This window comes from Scleropages formosus, chromosome 2 (assembly GCF_900964775.1).
Source record: "Scleropages formosus chromosome 2, fSclFor1.1, whole genome shotgun sequence".
Taxonomy (NCBI): Eukaryota; Metazoa; Chordata; class Actinopteri; order Osteoglossiformes; family Osteoglossidae; genus Scleropages; species Scleropages formosus.
This window is the reverse complement of record NC_041807.1, coordinates 2,151,416-2,175,480: the sequence shown is the minus strand read 5'-3', so window position 1 is coordinate 2,175,480 and position 24,065 is coordinate 2,151,416. Positions and strand designations below refer to the sequence as shown.

The following is a 24,065-nucleotide window of genomic DNA, read 5'->3' as shown; positions in this document are numbered from 1 at the left end:
TAACTTTGAACTGTATATTGTAGTGTGGGGGACCTGGCAACCTGTAGCCTGTATTTATTATACACTTCACAGCTTGCTAATTTCAGCAGTTTCACTTTGTTCTCCATAATATGGATAGAGTGAAACTTGAGACATGTTGATGCTTGCTGTTCACCACGGCCGCAGTCAGTTTCAGAACAATTACTTTTAAAAGGGGTGAAGATTTCATACCTTATGTAAAAGCTACCTCCCTAAATACCACAGAGAGCCATGCTCATGCCTCTCTTTACCACAGATGAAATATCCAAAGACCTTATTTAGTTGCTCTCAATGAATATAGGTTGCATATAGGCTATTAATTCCACTAGGTTGTCAAAGCGACTTATGTTGAACTGCTTCCAATTATTTACCCGTTTATACAGCTGAGTAATTTTAGTGGAACAATTTAGGGTAAGTACCTTGCTCAAGGGTACTACAGCCAGAGGTGGGGATTGAACCTGCAACCTTTGGGTCCAAAGGCAGCAGCTATAGCTACTACGCTACCAGCTGTCTAGTTGGTGTCATATGTTATTGGGACTGATCATATTAGAGATTAGACATGATAAATGAGTATTGTACAGTTTGGTTTTAATCTCAATCTTCATGTCCACGCTTGTCTGTCAAACGCTAACCTTTTTATGTAGCTGATGTTTTGAGACAACTGTGTGCCATGTTGCGTAACACTTTTTAAAAAGTCCACTGTAGACATATCAGGAGTTACGTACTTGGAGGCAAAACGTCAAAGGTTTCCCCTAAAACCAATGGACTTATCAGGGATTGGCTCCCAGAGGCCTTGCAAAAACTGGAGGATACTACTTTTAAATGCCATCGATCATTGTACTGTAGACATCAAGGTGGGTTGCAAAACCCCCAGAGCTCCCCCTCACTTCTAAATCTGCCCCAAACCCATTCTAGTCTAGAACAGCCTTCACATATTTCCAGTAGAAACTCTGTGTTGGAACATACTCGGTTTTTGCTTTTGGAAATGTGTAACGCAGGGTGGATAATTATAGGCCAGGCCCTGAGGAGTGAGAGAGACCATAAACTAGAGGAACATTTAAACCCTATGAGAGTCACAAGGATAAAAAGGAGATGACGCAGCTCCAAGCCTCATTCAGCAAAGCAAGAATCATGCAGTGAAGTTAATAGCTGTCAGAGGAGGTTAATGCGGAATATATAATAGGAACCTTTTTTTGCATGTATATACTGAGATGCATGCAGCGAAGACTGGGATAAAATGCATTACTAGGAGCAGAAATGATCATCGTGCAAATATATTCAAGTCCGATTCTAAATCAGTTCCAGAGTTTAGGCTTTCAATGATATGTAGTTGGCCTACGGATTCCTTGTTTCTTAAACGGTCATAGTTTGCTTGTTTGCAGAAACCCATTCGTCACATTTCTACCCATTTCTTCACTCAGTGAGAACTTCCTTACCATAGTGGCAGAAACCTGTAATTTCTCTCCTTCAGAGTGCTTGCCCACCCCTGTGCGTGGCATTGTTTGTGCAGGAAGAATAAATCTGCTGTCTCCCACCACCGCGTGACAAATAACATCTTATTTCCACTTCTCTCATCTCATTGCCTTCAAGAAGCAAGTGGTTTGTTAAACAGCTAACCCTTTTATCTCAAATTGACCATTTTTGTTTCATTTTATGTCATTATGCTAAAGTTCAGTTGCGTGATGTTTGGATGCAATGTCGTAATTCATATTTACAGAGGAGGAAAGAGTGAGGAAAGGCCTGCAGATGTGTGGTCCACGAATGAAACTTGCTCAGAAAATTTCTCCGGTTCGGTGTTAGTTTGGTTAACTTCAATTGGGAAATTCAACGTTAAGGAAAAGCCCCATCTCACAATGGAGTCGTTCACTCCAGAGCACACAAAACAAAGGAAACGGATAGATACCTTTAAAGTTGGCTCAGGTTCGCAATGATATAAATTACAAATAAGGTTAATGGCTTGCTTTTTGGTAATTTTTGAAACTTGCTCTCCTCTGGAAACTTAACAAATTTCCTGTAAGAAATAAGGCATAGCTTGTTATCCATAGTCTTGGACTGATTTTCAGGTTCAGTTTCTGGGCGATGAATGTATTATCATTTGCAATTTACTTTTGGACTTATCTAGGTTTTTCGGGTTTTTTTCTAAGGTATTGATTCATTGCTGTGGCTGAATTTTTAAAAAAATTCACAGCAGTTTTTTTGTGCAAGAGGAAATATTTGGCAATATTTGTCCTGATGGAGCGTTAATGCTACTTCAGTGCATATTCTGCAAAATTTAATGATTTCTTTTTTGTTTAGTCAATCCGATAAGATGTCGGAGATACATGCGTAAGTAATACTACTTCAAAGTAAACATTTTATTAATCTCTTCATTGATACCTGTGTAACTGGTCTTGGTAGTTTTTGAATCAGGGCATCAGATTTCCTGTTGACGTTGCCCTCAAGGGTAGCTGCATTTTTATGAAATGCTTTACAAACCCTACCTAGGAGCAGTGTTTAAGAAATATGAAGTGGCTGTTTGTATTGACCCAAGCAAACATAAGCACCCAGATTGGACATAAGTTTGTTGTACGTCAACCTTTTCTGGAGTATACCAAGAACTGAGATGTTTCAGTAGTCTCAGGAACGTAATACACTATACTCCGTCATGTTATAAGAACTCGCATTTGTGAGCACAATGGGAGAAGTAGCTGTGCTGAACGCCCTTCAAGAGGAGTAGCTCCACATGTGTGGTGTGGCATTTCCTGTCTGTTAGCCACATGGCCCCTTGCATCTTTTAAGTCTCATTACATGTTGCTTTAGATTGAAAGCATCATCTGTCATAACTCAGCTTTAAAGCAAAAAGTTCCTGTGCTAAAAGATGTTGGAAAAGCAAAGAAAAGCCCTACCTGTCAGTTAAAAACTAGAAGTGATAAATCATAGAATTTCCTTGAATATCATTGAAATGAGTATTTTGGCATTTATTACAAAATGGAAAATTATGGAATTTAACTCCCCAGAGACTGGGTAACAAGTGGTAATAAGTTTATTACAGTAATTACATTTTTAGAACTGTAGCACTGTTCCAATATTCTACACTTGGTTTTCAATTGGATTTTCTTTGTTTAAAAGATGGCTGAAATGTTACATGTCTGGTGGGGGGGGGTGAATTAGCTTGAGTCTTAGGAATCAATTTTTTTTTCCCCCCGTTTTGAGTTTACGAGAATTTAGTTTACAAGCATTTTTTTAAAAAATGAATCGCACTTATTTGTTGTTCAGTGAAGCCATTGACAAACATTTTGTGATAAGGCACTTTGAGTATATGTTCAATACAAGACTTTCTGCTGAAAGGCATGAAATAGAAAAAATAATCTCACAGAATATAATATACATGTCAGATTTATTGTCTCTTTTGTAGCACTTCTCCAATTCTGGGAAATCAGTTATTTTTAACTTTTTAAATTGCTAAATAAGAATGCTTCACAAGAATGACACATAGTCCTGTCTTAATCTATTAGAATCCATTCTAGTTTTATAAAATTTCTTGGTTGATTGTAAAATGACGACTTAAAGGATTAATCAGGTTGACTGGCAAGTGGTTAGTGTCGCGAGTATAGATGATGGGGCAAAATGCAAAAATAGCGAATCTCTAAGCACAGGTGGCCTCTAGTAGAAATAGGATTGCGGGGGGGACTGTTATGGTCTAATTGCTGTGGGTATTACGTTAGCTGGTGTTAGAGCTGACAGCTTTGCTTTATTTGGCTTTTCAGCACAGTAGGGTGGTAATTTTGCAGTTATTGAGCTTCTGTTGTCAGGGTATGATTGTACATGCTTTGGTATTCAGAAATGGCGATAAATAAGGCGCATGCATAATTTAACGAAAGTGGTGACTATAAGAGCGATACGAGGTGTTGTAACCATTAAACCTTATTTCACAACCAACCAACTGATGTCAACCGCTTGTCCCGAGCGGGGTCGCGGTGAGCTGGAGCCCATCCCTGAAACATAAGGAGCAAGGCTGAATGGACAGGGGAAACACCCTGGGAGGGATGCTAGTCCATCGCAAGGCACTCCAAGCAGGACTCGAACCCCGGACCTACCACACAGCGGGCACCGGCCACCGCACTCCCTCATTTTGCATGTCGGTGAATTCCTTACGTGTGTTCACGGTGGCAGTGGCCTTTGGCGTGTCATTGGTAAAGAATGAGACCCTGCATGTTGTGAGGAAGACTTGGGTTTTTAAGGTCATGCATCCCTATACTGGTTTTTAAGGCTTGCAGAGAGAATAAATGGCTTTTGTGCAAGGATCTGATGGGACAGTTTATCCATGAAATGTGGAAAATTGTTCAGGCAGCTTTTGAGAGAAATATGTGAGAAACTTAAAGGAAAAATCTTGGAACTTCATGTTAAAGAAGAATTTAAATGACACTGCAATGCGGTTTTTGGTTCTTGAAATGCCTTAGGTGGTGCGTGGCAACACTGTGGCCATGTGACAAACTGTTTTTTTTTGGTTGCATTAGTTACAATACGTTTATCACAAGCACAGTTCAAGATTATAATCTGCAAAACAAAAGGGCATATTCACTATATACTAGGCAACATTAATATAGTAAAAGTTTATAAACTTATTACCCTATTGTTCAATGTCTACATATTAAGTCTCTTTAATTTTTATTGCCGCCTTATGTTTTCATGCTATTAGGGTGTTTTTGACACTGAATAACTACTTGACTGAGACTGAGTCAAGAGTGGAGAAACTGGAGTTTACCGCTTGGGGAACTTCAGCCTTTGATTTCCTTACTTTGGGGAAATTCTGTTGAAAATATGGTGTAAATAGCAGTGATTGATGGTAAGCATTCTACACACAAAATGTGGTAGAGATGGTCTTTACCTCTGACTGTGTCTAGTTTGAATAAATTTTAAAGACAATGTTTCACAAATCTACAAGGGACTGTCTGGATTACATTACTGTATACAGTACTGTCATACCTGCTATTGACTTTGTTGATATTACTGAAAAGTTTGTTGCCATTTTGTCAGTTCCATGCCTCTGAATGCATGCAGTTCATACTTTCAGGTACTTCAGGGAAGAATGCCCCCCCCCCGTACACACACTACACACTGCCTCATTGATCCTGTTCTCTAAGACTTATTGCTTAGGGTACTGCAACTATTATGGTTTTTAATACTGATGTCATGACATTGAAGATTTAAAATATTCCAAGTAAAGGAAACACTTGGGTTACCCGCGTTCGTGATATAAGCAGACAAAGCAGAGAGCGTAGTTTTAGATGGGAATGGTCTCATCCACGGATAGGTAGGTAGAAGCCTGAATGGGGAAAGTCATGTGTGATACACCTGTCATTTTTATCCAGGTGTGATTCATGGAAAATGGCGCAGTGGAACAGTCATCCTATGTCTCAGTAGCAACTGAGGTAGGTAGTATGAGGAAGATGTGCTGAATGGTCAAGAGAAAATCCTGGGAAGTTTTCCCACCCCAGATGTCTTCACCAAAATGACCGAAAAAGATGGGTCCAGTGGCTTGCAAATCATGAAGCACCCTTGGCACCCCCCCGAATACTGTATGGGTTTGCTGCCCTTGACATTTTTCTCCCCACTGATTTCTAACTTGGCTCACAGCAGCATGAAACAATGCAAAAAAGGCCCAAAGTTGCATAATTGCCATTATTATAACAAGTGGGACTTATCAGTCCTGTCCCCCCAGGTTGGCCTTTAATGCCCTTGTTATTTTTGGACACTGTACTCCTCTGTGCTTCGATCAGATCATGAACATTGTTTGTTGTGCACTTCTACTGTCGTCTTTGCTCGTTAGACAAATGGTTTGACACTGAACAAGGTAAAGTATTTGTAGGTAATTCTGTTCTCCATGTATGTTACCTTCACGCTAATTTTTACAACCTCTGTTTTGCAGAGTTGGCGTCAAGTTTTTGCAATGACTCCAGCTCAATCACCTTTATTGCAAAATTAAAGTGTAACAGCTGGTTGATGTAGTTAACCTCATCCCTCAGCCTCCATGTGATTTTTCTCTCTGCAAGCTCTACTCGCTTGACAATTCACCTTCACCACATTGCATCACATTTGTAATAAGTGATATTTTGGCAACAATGCATTGTTCAATGGAAACTCTATTAAAGCTTGTGTGTTTACTGAGCACTAGTGATCATTATTAATAGTACTACCCTAAACAGTAGTAATATTTTATTTGCCCATGACTTGTTTATGCACAAGTCAATGTTTGAATATTTCCTACTGCATTGGCTTTTGAAGGCAAAACTATTCACGTCTAGTTGTAAGGGGTGGGAGGTGGCATTGCCGTTATAGTTGTTGCCTTGTCAAAGTGGGGTTTGATTCACTGCTGCTACTACCTGAATTTCTGGTTTTAAAAAAAAAAATAGTTGTGAATAAATTTTAAGTAATGGATATTACTGTGCCTAATGTTAGTTTCTCCCTCGACAGAGGCATCAGATAAGTAATGGTTTATAATGCGTGGGCATGTGTTTGGCTTACCATGTTTCGTTGCAGTTACCCTGGCATTGCAGGCATAGTCTCTTGCTGCATCGGTCTGAACCCACAGTTTTGGTTTGAGAAAGTAGTGTGTGCTGCTTTTTTGTTGTATGTGGTGGCATGGTCTTTTGGTTTGTGACTTTTTGTTTAGCTGATGCCTTTCTCCAAAGTCACTTGTGTTGTTAAGGTACTTACAACTATTTATACAGCTGGATAACTTCTACTGGAGCTTTTTTTTTTTTTTTTTTTTTTTTTTTTAAAAAGGCTAAATACCTCGCTCAACGGCGCTACAGCTGGAGGTGAGGTTTAAAGCTGTGACCTTCAGGTCCAAAGGCAGCAGCTCTAACCACTACACTACTAGCTGGCTTGTGTGAATACCAGTTGTCTAGTAGGTGTAGCTGTGGTTTGGAAACTTGACTGAGCCCGGGAAAGTTCAGTGTAGCCCATTAAGTGCGTTTTTGGTGTTTTCCCACATCAGCCACGATGTAGAAGGTCAGTGTTCACTGTAGCCCACTCTAGCGAATTCTCCAGCCACAAGCCCTTTCATTTCCACAGCATTTATCAACTTTCATAGCTAATTGGCCATATGGTGTCTCTTTAGGGGGATTGATCAAATTAAATGTGGCTTTTTTAAAAAAAAAAAAAAAAAAAAAAACTGAAGGGATTCATATTTCAATTAACCTTATAACCTTTTTGTGAAAGTATATAAATGGTTGTATTTGCTGTATTTCAACCTGGGAGGTTTATCTGCTAGTATTGGTCTATCCTCTTCATGTATGTTTTAAGTTGAACAGAATGAAATGCGGTAAAGTATCGGTAAAGACCAGGCTCCTTGATGTTCAAATTATACAAATGTAAGCTGCTCAGAGAACGGTCAAAATGAGCTTGAATATGTGCAGTGCAGATCTTGCAGCTTTTTCCCTTCACTTTAGACTTTGAAATGCTTTGAATATTGGGAAGTTGAAAATGTTATGCTTCTCGGAAATGGCACATATCTCTCTGATCTTTGACAATAGCTAATTGTCGTGCTAACGATGACTGCATATGAAGCTGACAGTTGTGTGCCAACACCTCAAATTCCCCAAAAGCACAGATGAGCAAAGTAACCTTGTGTTTTCCTGCGACTGCTGCCAACTGCATGCGGCGACTGCCTGCCTGGCCAGCTGGAGTGGACTTGTACCAGCTGGGGCCTCGTGGCCCCTTTCAGCCCTTTGCTAACTTCACGTATCTCCAACAAATTGGGACGAGCCAACCTTTGTAAGTTGATGGATGAAAACAGGAGCTTGTTAATTACACTCCCTCCACCTTCACGGTATGCTTCACTCGCAACACTCCAGATCATCTCCAGCGTGCCTGAGACGCCAGCGCCTTGTCCCCATTGTGCAGGTCAATGTACGAAATGCATAACATGCTTAGCAGGTTTCAGTCACAGGAGCAGCTTGTGCTGGTTTGCTTTGAAATTCAGTTGCTGAATCACTTGTTGAAGGATCACAATATACGGCACCAGATGTATCTTGGGTAAGTTTAAAGGCGGCTATAGAAATGCTTCATAAATAAAAATGATTGTTTAGCAATGTCCGTGCTTTTTCAGTAATCGCTTATCCACTGCCGGGCCATGTGATCGGGGCCCTTTCCTGGTGGCATAGGAGAAGGGGGAGGGTACACCTCGGGAGGGACAACAGGACATTGCACATGTTCACTCGCACACAATGCTTTTGAATTTTAAGGATAAATGTGTCATCAGCAACCAGTATTTCATGTCACACAGCTCAGAAATGGAGGACCCCCACAGTGGCTGCAGTGTCATATTAGCTGTCTTACATTTGAGACTGCAGCAGTGGGCTATCTCTGTTCCAGCAGAAAGTGTGCAGTAGCCCAGAGCTCTTGTTTCTCGGAGACAGGGCTGACTGTCTCCTTTGTGAGTCTGCGAGTCGTCTCCCCCCCCTCTTTCTGCCATGTTCAGTGTGTCTCCCTGCAACATGTTGATTGACCGTTCTATTAGTCTTATTATGTCCTTGCCTACCCAGACTCTGCGTCTTATGATTACATCAAAGTGAGAGTGAAAGGGGTTGCCTTTTAAACAACCATGAAGATTTGTTGAATGTGACCTGAAATTGATGTGGGATCTTAGTAAAATTGAATTGGTCAAATATTGCATAATGTTACTGTAAATGCTGTATTTTACATGTTGATACCATGAGGGCTTGTCCATGTGAGAAGCTCAAAGCTTTCTTGAACCTTTGTTGGACATTGCATAGCTCTCACACTGAGTGCCTAAAGTGGGTTTTAAAAAAAAAAAAAAAAAAGGTTTTAGTGACTCCTGATGGAGGTCTTGGTTAAATACATAAAGTTTGAGCATCTGTTTGCAGTGCTAACAAAGCAGAAATTAGCCTGTTGCAGCCCAAAAGAGTGAAGGATGTGATATCTCAGGACCAGATATGCGCATGTACACCTTGCCGATTTTCTGAAAATAAATATGATCGGTTAACTATACTGTGTTCAGGCTTTGTATTAAATCTGAGAAACTATCAGTGTGGAGATGACATCTGACGCTTAGTAACGCTGCTCTAAATTGATGACACCGTGTAGGTCGACACTTGAATGCGATGCCCGCACCTCCATGCAGGAATGGCCGTGTGACGTGCCGTTGTTTTTCAGGGTACGTGTTTAAGATGGTGATTTGGCTGTTTTTTTTGTACCTGACTGAGATGGTGCTTTACTTCATTAGCTTTCCACCTTCTAAATGGTCCAAACTGCAGAGTGCTTCTGTCAATTGTTTACTTTAGGCAAAGTATGTACAGAAGTTGGTATGGTAGTTCTGGCTAAAATATGTCAACCATCATAATCCTCTGTAGAGAATTAACTAATGATATTCTGCTGAACCAGTTTCCACATTCTCCAGCAGGATTTGACTATAGCAGTATTAACAAGTACTTTTGAAATCCATCAAATTACTTGCTCAAACTCCTTGGTAAAATTCCTAAATTGGAGAGCTTAAGTTTTAACAATGAAGTACATGCCATCTTTATAAGGAGGCCTGACCCAAACGGTTAAATCTATAAACAAAGCTTTCCGTGATTAACGGTTTCTAATAAATCTGTTATGCTGTTTCCGCACTGGGGTACTCTTGTCGTGGTGATATGAGGTGTAACTTGACTTGCCACCAGTGACAGCCTTACTTTTTGTGTTGTAGTTAAATCTCACGGATTTAGGTATAGCTGCTGGATAGCTTTGTTTATAAATGAACAGCTTTATGAAATGATCATTCAAGTGGCAAAATGGTGTTTGTGAATATTTGGCTAGATTTGATGGTCACCATCGGTGAGCTTTTTTGGGGAAAAGGGGGGCATCAGGTGACTTGGGGGGGGGGGGCTAGCTGGAAGACTCTCTTGAGACACCTTCTGGCAGTGGTGGTGTCAACACGCGCCGCTGCGTCTTGCTGACCCTGATTTTTGCTTTCGTACTTTGGCATAACGTGCAGTATCTCACTTGGTGTGACCCTTGCAGCCATTCTGTTCCCAGATCAGATTTTCAGTGTCTGCAGTTTTTGGTGATGTTCATTTATGCACTCGGGTGTGGCTTTATTTGTTCAGTGCAATTTTTAAATTTTTTAATCTGCAAGTATATGTACAGTAGTAGCTAAATGTTTATCAATTTTTTTGAGGTTTTTCCACCCTTTGGATTATTTTATCAAATGGCTGCTGCAGTAAATTCTATCGATAATGATGTCCAATACAATAAGATATGTATGCAACACACTTCAAAGTCAGATTTCTCACATCAACTGTTGTGAAGGAAATACCCCGAAATGTTAAATGTCTTGTTCTGCCATCAGCTGGAGATAATGGTGGTGGACTTTTGGTCTTGAACACCTTTTCTTGACTTCACTTATAATGTAAATCAGTTATGGAATGAGGTAAGAAGGAGGGGGGGGGGGGAGAAAAACACAACAGTACAAATTTAGTGTCTTTGACTGGCTGACTTCAAGTTGCTTCTGTACTGTTGTTGTTGTTGTTGTTGTTGTTTCTGTGATCAACATGAGATTTTGAAGTTTCTGCAAATTTGCACTGGTAGTGGATGTTGGCAGTAGCCCCCAGTGCAGGCAAGTTCTACAGCGTTTGATGGGAGAACTGCACAACTCTTGTGTCTTCCCCAGGAGTGTAGGATCGTGGTGGTGCCATGCCCTACTGTGCAACCCACCGAGGAAGCCCTAGAGGACTGCCATCGAGACGTGGTGCCCGTCCTCCTCTACGCAGTCAACCAGAGTCTCCTCACATCCCCCCAAGTGGCTGAGCTGCGCAGGGTTCAGGAGTTCCTGCAGTTCCCCATCTGTTTCGTGCGCATGCCAGGCGAGACCTCTGGTGCTGGTGATCCACCTGAGCGGGAGCGTACTCCCTTGCAACGGCAGCTTGTCTCACTCGGCTTCCTCAGCAGCCCGTCAGGCAACTGCTCCTGCGGGGCCCCATCTCAGGCCCCTCACCCAGCTGCCAAGCCCCAGAGCGTCCTAGGTGAAGTCTTTGACAGGCTGCACCGGCTGCTGGTGCCCTTTGCCAGGCAGGTCCTCAACAACCAGCAGGTAGAGGCCGCTAGCATGCTCAATGGCTTGCACTGCCGCTGCCTGGACCTCTTCATCAACCAGGTACGTCTGGGCTTTCAGCTTCCTGATCTCAGCATTACTAACCACTTCATCTGCTTCAGGTTTCTCAATCCAATTAAACTAATGTTTGAGTTGCAGTCTGTATATTTATGGTGTTATGGGACATGGCAGTGGAAGAAGTAATGTAACACTGACTGAAAAAATGGTCACTTTCATTTTTATGAACGCAGCCAAATATTTGAACACCAGTGTCGTTTTTCCTAAAACTCGTAAGATGCTTATTTCCTTTATTTTCAAGTATTGTATTTTAATGAACTGTACATCTTTTTTTAAGTCTGACATGGAAGGCCCTGTTCTCTCTGGCTAGATACGGGATGAATCGGAGGTTATTAATCAAAGCAATTGAGCAGTGGGTGATCTTGATGTATGGCATATATGGCTATCTGGGCTTCAGTATGGTCCATGTGTTGTAATAATTGGTTAGTGTTATAAGATTTGAGCAGAGAAATTTTTTTTGAACAGAGTGCATGGAATCACCATCTTCAAAAACTAGAGACAAATGTTCCCTGTTACCTAGGTAACATCTAAATTTCTGGCTGGCTAGCTAACCCATGTGATGCATCTTGCTAAAATATTGTTAGGATGAACTTAATATGATATGTAAATACCTTTGTTCTTCTAAGTTTCCTCTTTTAGTTTGCAAAGCAGCAGGTTATAGATGTGTGAAACAAATTTAATTGTGTAGATGACTGCAGGAAGTGCTATGCTGTTACACCTTTTGTTCTGTCTTGGTTCTGCTGTTTTGCACCGAAGAACTGGGATTCAGTACCACAAACGGACAAGACTTGGCTTCAACAAACGTATTGTACTTGTTCCTAGATGAACAACTACTCATATTGTTATTCTTCCCTCCTACCTCTAAAGGCGTTTGACATGCAACGGGACCTACAAATCACACCACGGAGGCTGGAGTACACGCGGGAAAAGGAGGGCGAGCTTTTTACCTCCCTTATGGCCATTGCTAACCGCAAGCAGGAGGAGATGAAGGAGATGATTGTGGAGACACTGGCCAGCATGAAGGAGCAGCTGCTAGAGGATGCTGCTAACTTGGAATTCACAGGTACTGGGATCACCAGATGTGCTGGCGATATGCAGGTCTGAGAAGCTGTCTCTCCCATTGTGCGGTTTTTTTGTATCCTTGGTATTGCACATATTTTGGGTAACACTTCAGTGCAATTTTCTATGCTGAATTAACATCAAGGTTTTTAAGGTCCTGATGAATCCATGAATCTCAAAGCTATTGATCCATGAAACATGTTCTGGGTTCTTAAAGAACCGTGAGAAGTTGCTCAGAATCAAGCAGTCTGCGCTGTCAGTTTGTCCGCAACTTTTGAAACATTGAGAGACAAGGGTGTGTGACTTTTTTTTTTTTTTTTTTTTTTTTTTTTTTTTTTTTTCTCTTTCCTCCCCCCCCCGCTTCCCTCTCTCCTCCCTTTAACTGGCTGATCTAGTTTCTTGTTGTTGGTAGAATCTTAGATCATTAGATTTTTATGGTAACCCCCTTTTATGATCCATAATTGGAAATGTATCCAAGCATTCTGCTTTTTAAGCTAGGTACCCTTAACTCAGTTGTCGTGCTATTTACGGTGCACCATCAGCTTTCATGGCATGGTCCTGTACTACCAAAAATGATGCAAAGGTTCAATAATGCTGCCACTTTTTCCTCCATAACAAATAATGGTAGTTTGACCCCCTCACAATGGGGAAATTTGCTTAATGGGATGATTTCATGGAACAAATGAACACTTTTATGTGAATAATGGGGCATTTGTTTTGATAAGCAGTTTGAACTAAAAGTAGCATTCTGCTCTTTTCTTCATCTATGTTACATGGTTTATTTGCCATTATGTTTAAGTTGAGTAGTAAAGTTTAGAGGTCTGTTAAATCTTAATTTCCCATTTTGCCCCTGCTTTATTTTGGTGCTTTGTTGTTCTTCCTTAGTGCCACACGGTAAAACTCTGGTGGCAGACATGCTTTACTTGCCTCCATAACTGAATGACATTCGGAGAAGCCGTCTCAGTTCATGCTGTTCTCCATTTCTGTTTTGGAAGTCTTTCAGATGTCTTACTGAATTGTTGTAAAATGTAGGCAGATGACTTGTACAGTAAACACAGGAGAAGCACTCTCTCTTAGAGAGGATGCCAGTTTGCCATTATTTATGGAGTATAGTCATTACGCTAAATTTGGAGCTTGTATTTTGAGGGAAAACATTTGTCCAGTTTCTATGGCAGCTTGTACACCCCCCCTTCAGAGTGGAGCTTCCTCTGCTTGAGCAGACTGCTTTGTCTAGACTATTCCCTCCCAAATGTTCAGGTCTCAGCCTCATGTCTGCCCTCTACCTGCAGCCCACACACAGCAGTTTCTAGTTCTGTTTTTATATGCATTTTCACATTTTGAGAAGCATGAATCCTAGTGTTTACTGGGCGATGGGGTGGTTAAAGTGGACTTTCAGTCCCTTTTGGCCAGGGTACGAAAAGGGAAGCCATTGATGATGCTCTGGAAAAGGTGGTCTAAGGTGCTTGTTAAAGAATTAACCCTTGTAATGATAGCTACAATTTTTAGGGGTCCTTAGTTTATATTTTGTATACGAGTGTGTGAGTATTCTGTGATTTCATGTACGTAGAAATATTGTCCTTAAAATATACATGATTTCTTGATATTTATTGCAGTGTTCTGAAGTTCCAGATGAACTGAGTGTCCTGGGGTCTGTCTTCTGCAGATATTATCGTAACACCCAACGGGGAACCTGTGACCTCCAAGGACATCAAGTCCTGTATCCATCAGATTCAGGAGCTGATTGTGGTTCGGCTCAACCAGGCTGTGGCGAACAAGCTCATCAGCTCAGTGGACTACTTGCGTGAGAGCTTTGTGGGCACGTTGGAACGCTGCCTGAGCAGCCTGGAAAAGTCCAACCTAGACACTTCAGTCCACAACATCACCTCCAACCACCTGAAGCAGGTTTGTTGACAGAACTTGGTTCTACAGTCAGTTTGTTCACCCACCTTGCCTTGCAAGGAATATACTGGTAAAGATGACAGTGTGGCAAGGCTCTCATAAATTTCTGTCTAGTTCTTGGTGGCTTGCAAAAGCTCTCCAAGCAGTTTAGCAGTGTAAATAAAGACCCAGCACTTACTCACAGTGGTGCAGGACTGCTGTTGTATGCAGTTTTTTTTTTTTTTTTCCTGAGTTCTGGCCTTCAGTAGCATAAACGACATGGTATTCAGGGTGGCGTACCATTTAAAAATGCTGGTATTCTAATAAAAGAATGGCACGGCATGGTGGCTGTGTGGCAGCATGGTGGCACAGTGAGTAGTGCTGCTGTCTCACAGCACTCAAGTGTTGAGAGGACGTGGGTTTGATCCCTGCTCAGTCTGTGTGGAGTTTGCATGTTCTCCCCATGTCTGCGTGGGTTTCCTTCAGGTGCTCTGGTTTCCTCCCACAGTCCAAAGATATGCTGTTCAGGTTCACCCATAGCATGTGAGTAATAGTGTGTTCCATTGATGTATGGATGCGTGACCCAGGGTAAGTAGTGCATCTAGCAGTGTAAGTTACCTTGGTGAATAAGGTGTGTGGGCTGATAACACTACATGGAGTTCATTGGAAGTCACTTTGGAGAAGCATCTGCCAAATGTGTGTAAAAAAAAAAAAAAAAAATATTTCTTTTTGTACAGTTGAGCTTGTGGTGGTTTGGATTACTGTAACAATCTCGTCATACGACTGAGATCAATCAATATGGTCTCTTTGTCTCAGCTGGAATTTCCACTGGGATGGCTGTCATGAGTTGAAACTGCTGACTCACGGAGCTGGGGGGCAGTGTGGGTTGGAGTCTGCGCATATTGTCAAATCAGTACAGTGGAACAGTAGGTAGTACTGGTGCCTCACAGCTCCTGAGTGAGGGGTTTGAATGTGGCTTTGAATTGGCCTCCAGTTTATTTTGAGTTTGCATCCTCTCTCTCTTTGCGTGCGTTTCCTTCAAGTGCTCTGGTTTCCTCTTCCAGCCCAAAGACATGCTTTTCAGGTGAACTGGTGACTGTGTATTTGTAAAGAGTTTAGGAGAGTCTGTCTAGCATTGTAAGTTTCCTTGGATGATGGTTTCAGCTCTGTAGGACCACTTTAATCCAGTGTATTTATTCTAGCTGTATCTGAGACTTTTACAGGAACTACTTGTTGAATAAATAGTAGTAGGTTTCCAACTCACTTTTTTGGCTCAAAACTAAAAGTGCCCAGATGCTGGAGAGTGTTACGCATGCTTACACAATGAATCACTTCCATGATGACCAGTTTTTTGTGTCCCTAGCTGCAAATAAGACAGTCTGTATTGTGAGGTCAAAGACCCCCCCCCTCTAAAAGCTCTCCCATTACACACAAGCTTACTCTCCTGTCTTTGTTCTCTTTGTCGTTCTCCTATGGCACCTAATATGCAGAAATGACACGACACTATATATGGCAGAGGAATACTTTATGTAGGTTGTTCACTTTTGTTGTTTTCAGTCCCAGCGGTACCTGCCTCACGCTCTGTTTCCAGTATAGAGGAACACTCAGACCCTGAGTTGTATGAGATTTTGGCAAAAGGAGAAATTAGCAAATTCGTAATTCATTGACTTTAACCGATGTTGCAGAACTTAAACCATGAATAAACTGACAAACTGTCTTATTAGTCTTTTATTGATTGTTAGAGGTTGGACTTTGAGTTTCACTTCCACTGGGAGGTTTGTTCTGAAATTGAGGTGCAAATGTACTTGAATTGTTTCGTGTAATTTGCTGAGTAGCGATGGCAGCAAGAACATGGTTTTCATGGTTGCTCTGTGCAGCTGCTGACCATTGTTAGAAGAGTTGCCACCCGCATTCCGACTTGTCCTACTTTATTTTGTGAAAGACATTAAGGGCACGTGAAGAAGTGGTTCTGAATCGGGTGTTTAAGGGCCATAGAGCAGCAGCCATGACGGGTTTAAAACAACAGCAAGTTGCTGTGGCCCTTACGTTTTGCTTGTCTGCACTGACATCTAAATAAAGTGGATAATCACAGCATTTTAATATATTAAGGAGTTGCGGTAAGAGATGAAAATGTACTGAGCATATTGACAAGATGGAACATACTATATTTGCCATGATTACATTTGCTAAGTGGGGAAATATGACTCCCCCTTGTATCGTTAAATCTTAATCTCTGAAAAGAGTTCAAATTTTGAATTCACGCTTTTGTTCTCAACAGATTCTTAATGCTGCCTATCATGTGGAGGTCACCTTCCATTCGGGTTCGTCAGTTACACGGTTAGTCTGGGAGCAGATTAAACAAGTAAGACTTTTTTTTTTTTTTTTTTTTTTTTTTTTTTTTTTTTTTTTTTTTTTTTTTTTTTTTTGTGTCTCGTTCAGAACGATAGTGATTTCAATCAACATATAGATCGTTGACCCTTTAAATTGTAAGAAAACACATGTAAAGGATTGGTGTCAACACTGGCTGTGAATATATGCATGCTTAAATTCTAATGTTGGAATATGTAAAGAATATAACCAATATGTTTCAAGTATACGGTTAATAAACATCTTCTACATGGAAGACTGGAGAAATTCTAAAATGTAAGATACTAATATTACTGATATTCTGTGCCTGGCACAGGATTTTAAGCACAGTTGGATTAATGGCCCAGTTTTATGCCATGCTAATTTGTCTTTGCTATCCTGTAGTGCCACTGTTGTCATATTCCTGTTAATGTAGGTTGGGAAGAATCTTATCCCTTGGATGTCAAATTGGACAGGACTAAGCAAATTAGTCAAATTGGGGAGAAATCCAAGGCATAAGTACTTAAATATAGCATCACTCCTGTAAAAATATTGTGTATCATGCTGTGTCCCCTCCTCACCTCCCATCACTGTAGATTATCCAGAGGTTGACATGGGTGAACCCCCCTGCCATCACAGCCGAGTGGAAGCGGAAGGTAGCCCAGGATGCTATTGAAAGCCTGAGTGCTGCTAAGCTGGCCAAAAGCATCTGCTCCCAGTTCCGAACACGTCTCAACAGCTCTCATGATGCATTTGCAGCCTCTCTGCGCCAGGTAGGGGCACCTCATCTCGGTCAGGTTCTGTCAGGTGACCCTGTCCTTTAAGTGCATAGACAAGGTTGTGCCTTACAAGCCAGGTCTAAATTCCACGAAATGGTTAACTCCTTGCCAAGGTAAGAGACCAAATCAGGTGGCTTCCCCTGCTTTTTATGAGGCCTGAGGTATCATTCCCTTGTAACGCAAGGGTTGTAACACAAAGGGTGAGATTTGTGGATGCACATTAAATGTAATTAATATTTCTGGTATTTTATGCCAGCAGTGGAATGGAACATGTGAAGAGGCTGCAGGAAAATTGGTACTTTCTATAAATGTTGCAACAATTTCTCATGTTACACTAAACTTGTAACTTAGGTACCTGAATATCTGAAGTGTAACATGAAGGGGTGAATATGTGAAGTCAGTTATTGAGTTTTATGTATGTTTTAATTCAAAACTGACTTGTTGAATTGTTTTCCACATTGATTAAGTTTTTCTGTTCAGCCTCAATGATCAGCTAATTCTGTTGTGATTCCATGTTGTAAAGTGAGAATGTTCAAGTGGGCTGGATACTGCTTATAGGTATTTTATTTATATATAAAAAAATATATATATTATTTTAAAGCCAATGCAGTGATAGACAAGCATTTTCAAATTCTTTGTAGCTATAATGATGGCAGAGGTATTTTAAGTAATCAAACTTTTCTGACTCACCCCCTTCCTTCTTTAAAACTTTGTACATAATGAGGAATTGAAACTACATTGGGGTATTTTGACCTGAAGCTCTGGGTTGTGTATTTATGTGGTCTTTCTGACTTTATGATGACAAACATGTGGGAGGCCACAGATCAGATCTCAGGGGAAGTGTTTTATAAGTGTGTGTTAAGGAGCCTAGGGCTCATGTCACCATGGGTCCCTTTACTCCAGCTAGAGGAGGGCCACACGGGCCGGCTGGAGCGCACAGAGGACCTGTGGCTCCGCGTGAGGAAAGAGCATGCCCCCCGCCTGGCACGGCTGTCACTGGAGAGCCGTTCGCTGCGAGATGTGCTGCTGCACGGTGAGTCTGTCGGTACATCTGTCACCTCACCTGTCTAGAGCAGCTCCTCGGTCTTCAGCTGATCTGTTGTGTTCAGAGTGGTTTTCCGTCAGTCATTCATGCCACAGAGTATTGGATAGAGCAGTTAGTTGTTCTGAAGTTATAGCTGAATTTCTTCTTGGATGTGTCCATGCAAATATTCAAGGTCAGTTTCTGAAAAGTGTTCAGTGATGATGATGTATTTGTTCTTGGTAGGACATGGAGGCCATAACTGCTGCCTCTTTCACGTCATTTTAGTGTCTAACAAGAGTTTATGGTGTTTGACCCAAAGCATTCTGATTGTACATACTGAGGCCTTTTTTTGGTTTCCATCGCAGGCAAGCCAAAGCTGGGAAGAGAGCTGGGTCGAGGGCAGTATGGTGTGGTCTACCTCTGTGACAGTTGGGGGGGGCACCACCCCTGTGCACTCAAGTCCGTTGTGCCCCCTGATGACAAGCACTGGAATGACCTGGCGCTGGAGTTCCACTACACTAGGTGAGTCTCGGCCTGCATCCTGGCCTCTCAGCACATTCTCATCTACCTCATACTACACCTCAGTTTCAAGGGCAAACCGCATCTGAGAGGTGGACCGAAAAGGGAGTTTTAATTTGCAATTTGTAATAAATATTAAAATGAGCTGATTTCAGCATTCAAAACCATGGAGTCGTGTGGTCATTTCACACTGTCACATTTTAAGACACTAGATTTCAAGAGTTTGAATTTTCTGCAATTTATGTAGTTTTCAACAGGAGTTTTTGGTATAGTCATCACTCAAGTCCTGCCATTCCTCCATTTACCTTCCCTTCTCCTGAGCTTCATCTTATCAAAGTGGCAGTAGTTCCATAAGAGGACCGGTATTTAACATTTGTTACTGGTTCAGAATGTCTGTGATGCAAGAAACAAGCACAAAACTGTCCTTAGAACAACTGAGTCGACTGTAGATGCGCACTAACTAAAGCTGTGCTGCACGCTAACAGCAGCAGGTACTTGGAACATCTCAGAAATGGAGGAAGAGAGGAAGTGCCTGAGGAAACATTTGATTTAACATGACATACTAGGCCAAGCAAGCAGTGTCTTGTTTTTGACCAGTTCAAGTTTGTTGTTATGACTGTAAGCAGCTGGTAAAGGCTGTTTGAATTAACCCAGCAAAATAATTTATTTCAGGGTAATGCAGTTGTGAAAGTTTATTCTCCTTATAGCCTGTCTAAAGCATCAAGTACTTTTTTTACTTGAAGATAATTTCACCTGAAATAATTAACCTTATGTATGGAATTAAACCAGATTTTTTTTTTTTTTTCTTCTATTTGACTATCTTATTTACTACTTTGTCTCTCTCTGGCTCCCACAGAGTGCTTTTTGTACTGTGAAGATGGCTTGGTTTTCAAATTTGAGACTAAACATGCTTTTTGTTGCTGAATATTTGTCAACCACGTAAAGATTATGCTTTGTGCTGAGGTCTGGAGGAATTTTATTGAGAACTGTGTGTGTGTGTGTGTGTGTGTGTGTGTGTGTGTGTGTGTGTGTGTGTGTGTGTGTGGGGCTCTGTGGGTGAGACTATGAAATGGTGATGGCCTGTGTCAAGATTGCTTGTCAGAGATGTGGATGTCAGTATTCAGTTAAGTTACCTTCACGCTATGTATCTCCTGTTGTGCCAGCAGATCCCTTCCGAAGCATGAGCGTCTAGTGGACCTGCACGGGTCTGTCATTGACCACTCCTATGGTGGTGGCTCCAGTATCGCTGTGCTGCTCATCATGGAAAGACTTCACAGAGATCTCTACACAGGGCTCAAGGTACCTTGCTGTCCTCGCACTGGACATTTTGTTCCACAGTAGTTTTGGATGTGAGCTTTTGTATTTTGTTTTAGTAGGGATGGCGTCATCTTGAATCTTTTTGTACCTGCTTCCTGTAAGCAGTTTCTCACTCGTGACACTTTAGTTATGAGTGTAGTGTTTTTAGCTTAACGTGGGGGTCTGGGTTTTAGCTCACCCAGAACGTTTGTTTTTTGTGATCAGGTTCCCCACCCGGGTAGTTGACTGGCAGCCTAAGATTGAAACTCTCACCTGTTCATATCACCTATTTTACCTTAACGTCCTGCTCTCAGAAGGCTATGCGTTATAGGTAGAATAACATCACCGCCGAAGACAACGTGCCCTGCAGCTACAGGACTCTTTTTCTCAATGACTTGGTGCAAGAACCAGTAAGAAGCTGTCAACTCAAAGCATCTTTGTCCCTCAGGCCGGACTGTCGCTACGGGAACGGTTGCAGATCGCCCTGGATGTGGTGGAGGGGATCCGTTTCCTACACAGCCAAGGCCTGTTGCATCGGGACATCAAGCTGAAAAATGTTCTGGTGAGGGCTGGCTGCAGGTTGAATCACAGTATTGTAAATGTCTCACGGCTTAAGTTCTATACTTTTGTTTTTATATTTAACATTTTCATGTGAATATAAAAAAATTCTCAACTGTTTAGTTACTGACATTGTGCCCTATCATTTTTTTCCATTATGATATTGTGAACGTGTTGACACAGTTGGACAGACAGAACCGTGCCAAGATTACAGACCTCGGCTTCTGTAAACCAGAAGCCATGATGTCGGGCAGTATTGTAGGAACTCCAATCCATATGGCCCCTGAACTCTTTACAGGTCAGTGAATCACTTCTCTTTTCCTCAGGTACTCTTTGTTATATCAAATAACAAAGTAGTTCCTTAATCTGTAATTTACTTTTTAACCAAAGCAATGAAGTTATGGAATAGATTGCTCAGGGTATGGACTGTGGATGCAATTGTATTCTGCATCAGGGTCTCCTTTAATCCTGAATTTCTGTGAAAGTTGGGCTTTCTGTGCTCCTTCTCCAGGGAAATATGACAACTCCGTAGACGTGTACGCCTTCGGGATCCTGTTCTGGTATTTGTGCACTGGTTCTGTCAAACTCCCAGAAGCCTTTGAGAAATGTGCTAGCAAGGACCAGCTCTGGAACAATGTCAAAAAAGGTGAGATGCTTTTCAGAGCTCATCTTTTGCACAAAAGATGGGGCCACAGGCATCCTTCCTTCATTCAGACATCTGCCTTGACACACATTGTGCTTTTTTTTTTTTTTTTTTTTTTTTTTTTTTTTTTTTAAATAGATGAATGGGGTGGCACAGATCACAATAATTAGGTCTAATTCTTCTTGGTATAGGACATTTACTCATTAGTCCTATTCAAACGTTTCCCCCGGCATAGTAAGCAATCATATCACGAAAGCTCTTGCATATATTTGTGTACCCAGAAACTCTAATTCACCTGTTTACATACAGGAAAATAATTTTCTTTTAATTGGTACTGGGGAAAGTCTTATCAGTTTAAAACTTGAAGTGAGAAAGCAGAAAATTCCATTGAAAGGCAGTACTGCAAATGATTGATTTGTTTTAAATTTTATATAGCACCTGAAGTATTTCCTCAAAGCACTTTACCGTAAAGAAATAGGTTACAACTCTAAAGGAGAGATACGGCAGGAATTATGCATGTTTGTGGAGGGAAACATGCTTTGGAACATGTTTCCCATTTAAATTGATGGTAAGTAGATTTTCAGGAATTTATTATGCTAGTTATGTGGGAGAATACAGATACAATACATTTCACATCAAAAAAAGTCTTTCCATGCTGAGCTATTTAATCCTGAAAGGTTCTATATTTTATGTGGACTCTCAGCTAAGTCATTTGACAAGTTTCTCTGAAATGTGTGGAGTTCTGTATCTCCTATTTTGAATGAGCTACAAGAAAACAGCAGCGCACATGGCTCCCGTGAACCTTTTTCACCACATTGCCTCTTGCTAAGTGCAGCTGAGAAAGGTGATTATTTCAGAATAGACGCATTGTCTCAGGCCAGTCGCTCATACAGCTTGCTTACTACTGGAGGAGTCTGTACGGAACATCGCTTGTTTGTGCTAATAATTGCTCTGATGTCAGGGCCCAGAAGACAAGGTTGCCATTATTTTTCGAATACAAACACATGCTGAAATTGTATGAGTCTCAGATTCTGCATGACTGGCAATTGCACCAGGCTTTTAGCGCAGACTCCTGTGTGCCGAGCGCCTCGGAGCAGCTTGTCTGCGGCTTCGTCCTCGGTGCCGTTGTCTTTGAAGCCAGAGTGAACGTTTTGACGTTCACTGAGATTTCCCTCATTACTCTAGTACAGTACACTCTTTGTTTGCAGGGTGGCTTTTTTGCAAATGAGAGCCACGAGACTCAAGTACAAAGTTCATGGTCTTAACTGTATTATATTGTGTATATAATAAACAGATATATACACACACACATTATATATTCTCTCCAGTTTCTAATGTTATGTGCATTGTCATGCATCGCTACATGTTTTAGCGAGCGTATACAGATGTCACTTAACGACGGGGTTACGTTCTGAGAAATGTCGTTAGGCGATTTCATCGTTGTGCAAACATGATGGTGTTACACAAACCTAAATGGTATAGCCTCGATGCAGGCGAGACGTGGTAAACGAGATTTGACGCTGCTGCCGGCATAGCACAGCATACTGTTTTACAGTCTTAGTAGTGAGTACTCTTAATATTTACAGTATAGTAAATACGTAAAGCAGTAACATAGGTGTTTGTCATTAAGTATGTAATGTACATAATTGTATGTGCTATACTATTATACGACCGGCAGCCCAGTAGGTTTTACGCCAGCATCACCACAAATACGTAACGTGTTGCGTTGTGTCGTCGGTAGCCGTAAGAATTTTATCAGCTCCATTATAATGTTATGGGACCATGACTGTATTAATCTAGCACAGAGCTTTTAATTCAGAAAGAAGGGTATGTTTTGTGGCCCATGGAATAAATCAGATTGGTTCTTTACAACCTTCTCAAAAATGTATCCGTTGCCAGTACAAGGGAATGATTGTAATACCCACTCAATTGCAGCCTTGGTGTTTTTACTGTGTGAGTCACTGCCTCTAGGTCAGAGGGTAAGCAGCTTTGGTGTTGTTGACTGTGACCAGGTTTCTCTCTGAAGATCCAGTGATGCACTATACTTCATGGATGCGGGAAGGAGTGTGTTCATGTTTTACAACAAGTTGATGCCAACGTAGCACTCATGGCTGGCTGTTGATATCCCTTATGGTGTAAGGTGCCAGGCCAGAGCGCTTGCCTAGCTTCGATGAAGAGTGCTGGCAGCTGATGGAGGCCTGCTGGAACGGGGATCCCTCCCAGAGACCCTTGCTGGGCATCGTACAGCCCAGTTTGCAAAGCATCATGGTCCGGCTCTGCAGTTCAGACTCCGACCAGAAGACCGGGAGTTTTGATGACTCTACTTGAATCGCTGGTGGAAGAGGGGATGAGAAGCACTTGGTGCAGAGATGCACTGGAAGGTGAAACTGTCAATGTGGAAAACGAGTGAGGTTCTAAAGGCCAAGGCAGGACTGATAATGTGTATCAAGTCTAATGTTCTTGCCTTTTAAGGATTATAGACACTATTTAAGAGGTCCTGAGAATTGCACACAACACACGCATACGCACAAATGTGCTTATATATAGTTTGTTTTTGTATGTATGTGTTTGTCTGTGTAATTCAAGCACACACTATGCTTCTTTTAGCATGCCTGCTAATGCTTGCCTTTCATAGGATTGTTACTAGACATAAAATATTGTTTTAAAAGTAGTTAGAAAAAAGCATTAATTTTGTTCGTATTTAAATGTTCTGCTATGAAATGACCTTTTTTAATAAAATGAATATGACAAATGATTTGTCTGTTTGCGTCGTTCCTGGTGTTATTCCAT

At 41.4% G+C, this 24,065-nt stretch overlaps 1 protein-coding gene across 1 annotated transcript in view; it reads left to right on the top strand.

The window, feature by feature from the left end:
- The window catches only part of dstyk (dual serine/threonine and tyrosine protein kinase), a 36,401-nt gene extending 12,416 nt beyond the window's left edge, over window positions 1-23,985 (top strand). The window contains exons 3-14 of the mRNA XM_029249672.1: window positions 10,676-11,158; window positions 12,041-12,236; window positions 13,896-14,134; window positions 16,389-16,472; window positions 17,053-17,229; window positions 18,139-18,268; window positions 18,625-18,781; window positions 19,945-20,077; window positions 20,523-20,636; window positions 20,816-20,930; window positions 21,144-21,278; window positions 23,416-23,985. Coding sequence (XP_029105505.1) covers window positions 10,676-11,158; window positions 12,041-12,236; window positions 13,896-14,134; window positions 16,389-16,472; window positions 17,053-17,229; window positions 18,139-18,268; window positions 18,625-18,781; window positions 19,945-20,077; window positions 20,523-20,636; window positions 20,816-20,930; window positions 21,144-21,278; window positions 23,416-23,603 — 2,151 coding nt within the window. The 3' untranslated portion in view covers window positions 23,604-23,985. The remainder of the gene's footprint in view (window positions 1-10,675; window positions 11,159-12,040; window positions 12,237-13,895; window positions 14,135-16,388; window positions 16,473-17,052; window positions 17,230-18,138; window positions 18,269-18,624; window positions 18,782-19,944; window positions 20,078-20,522; window positions 20,637-20,815; window positions 20,931-21,143; window positions 21,279-23,415) is intronic.
- Window positions 23,986-24,065: the final 80 nt, after the last annotated feature.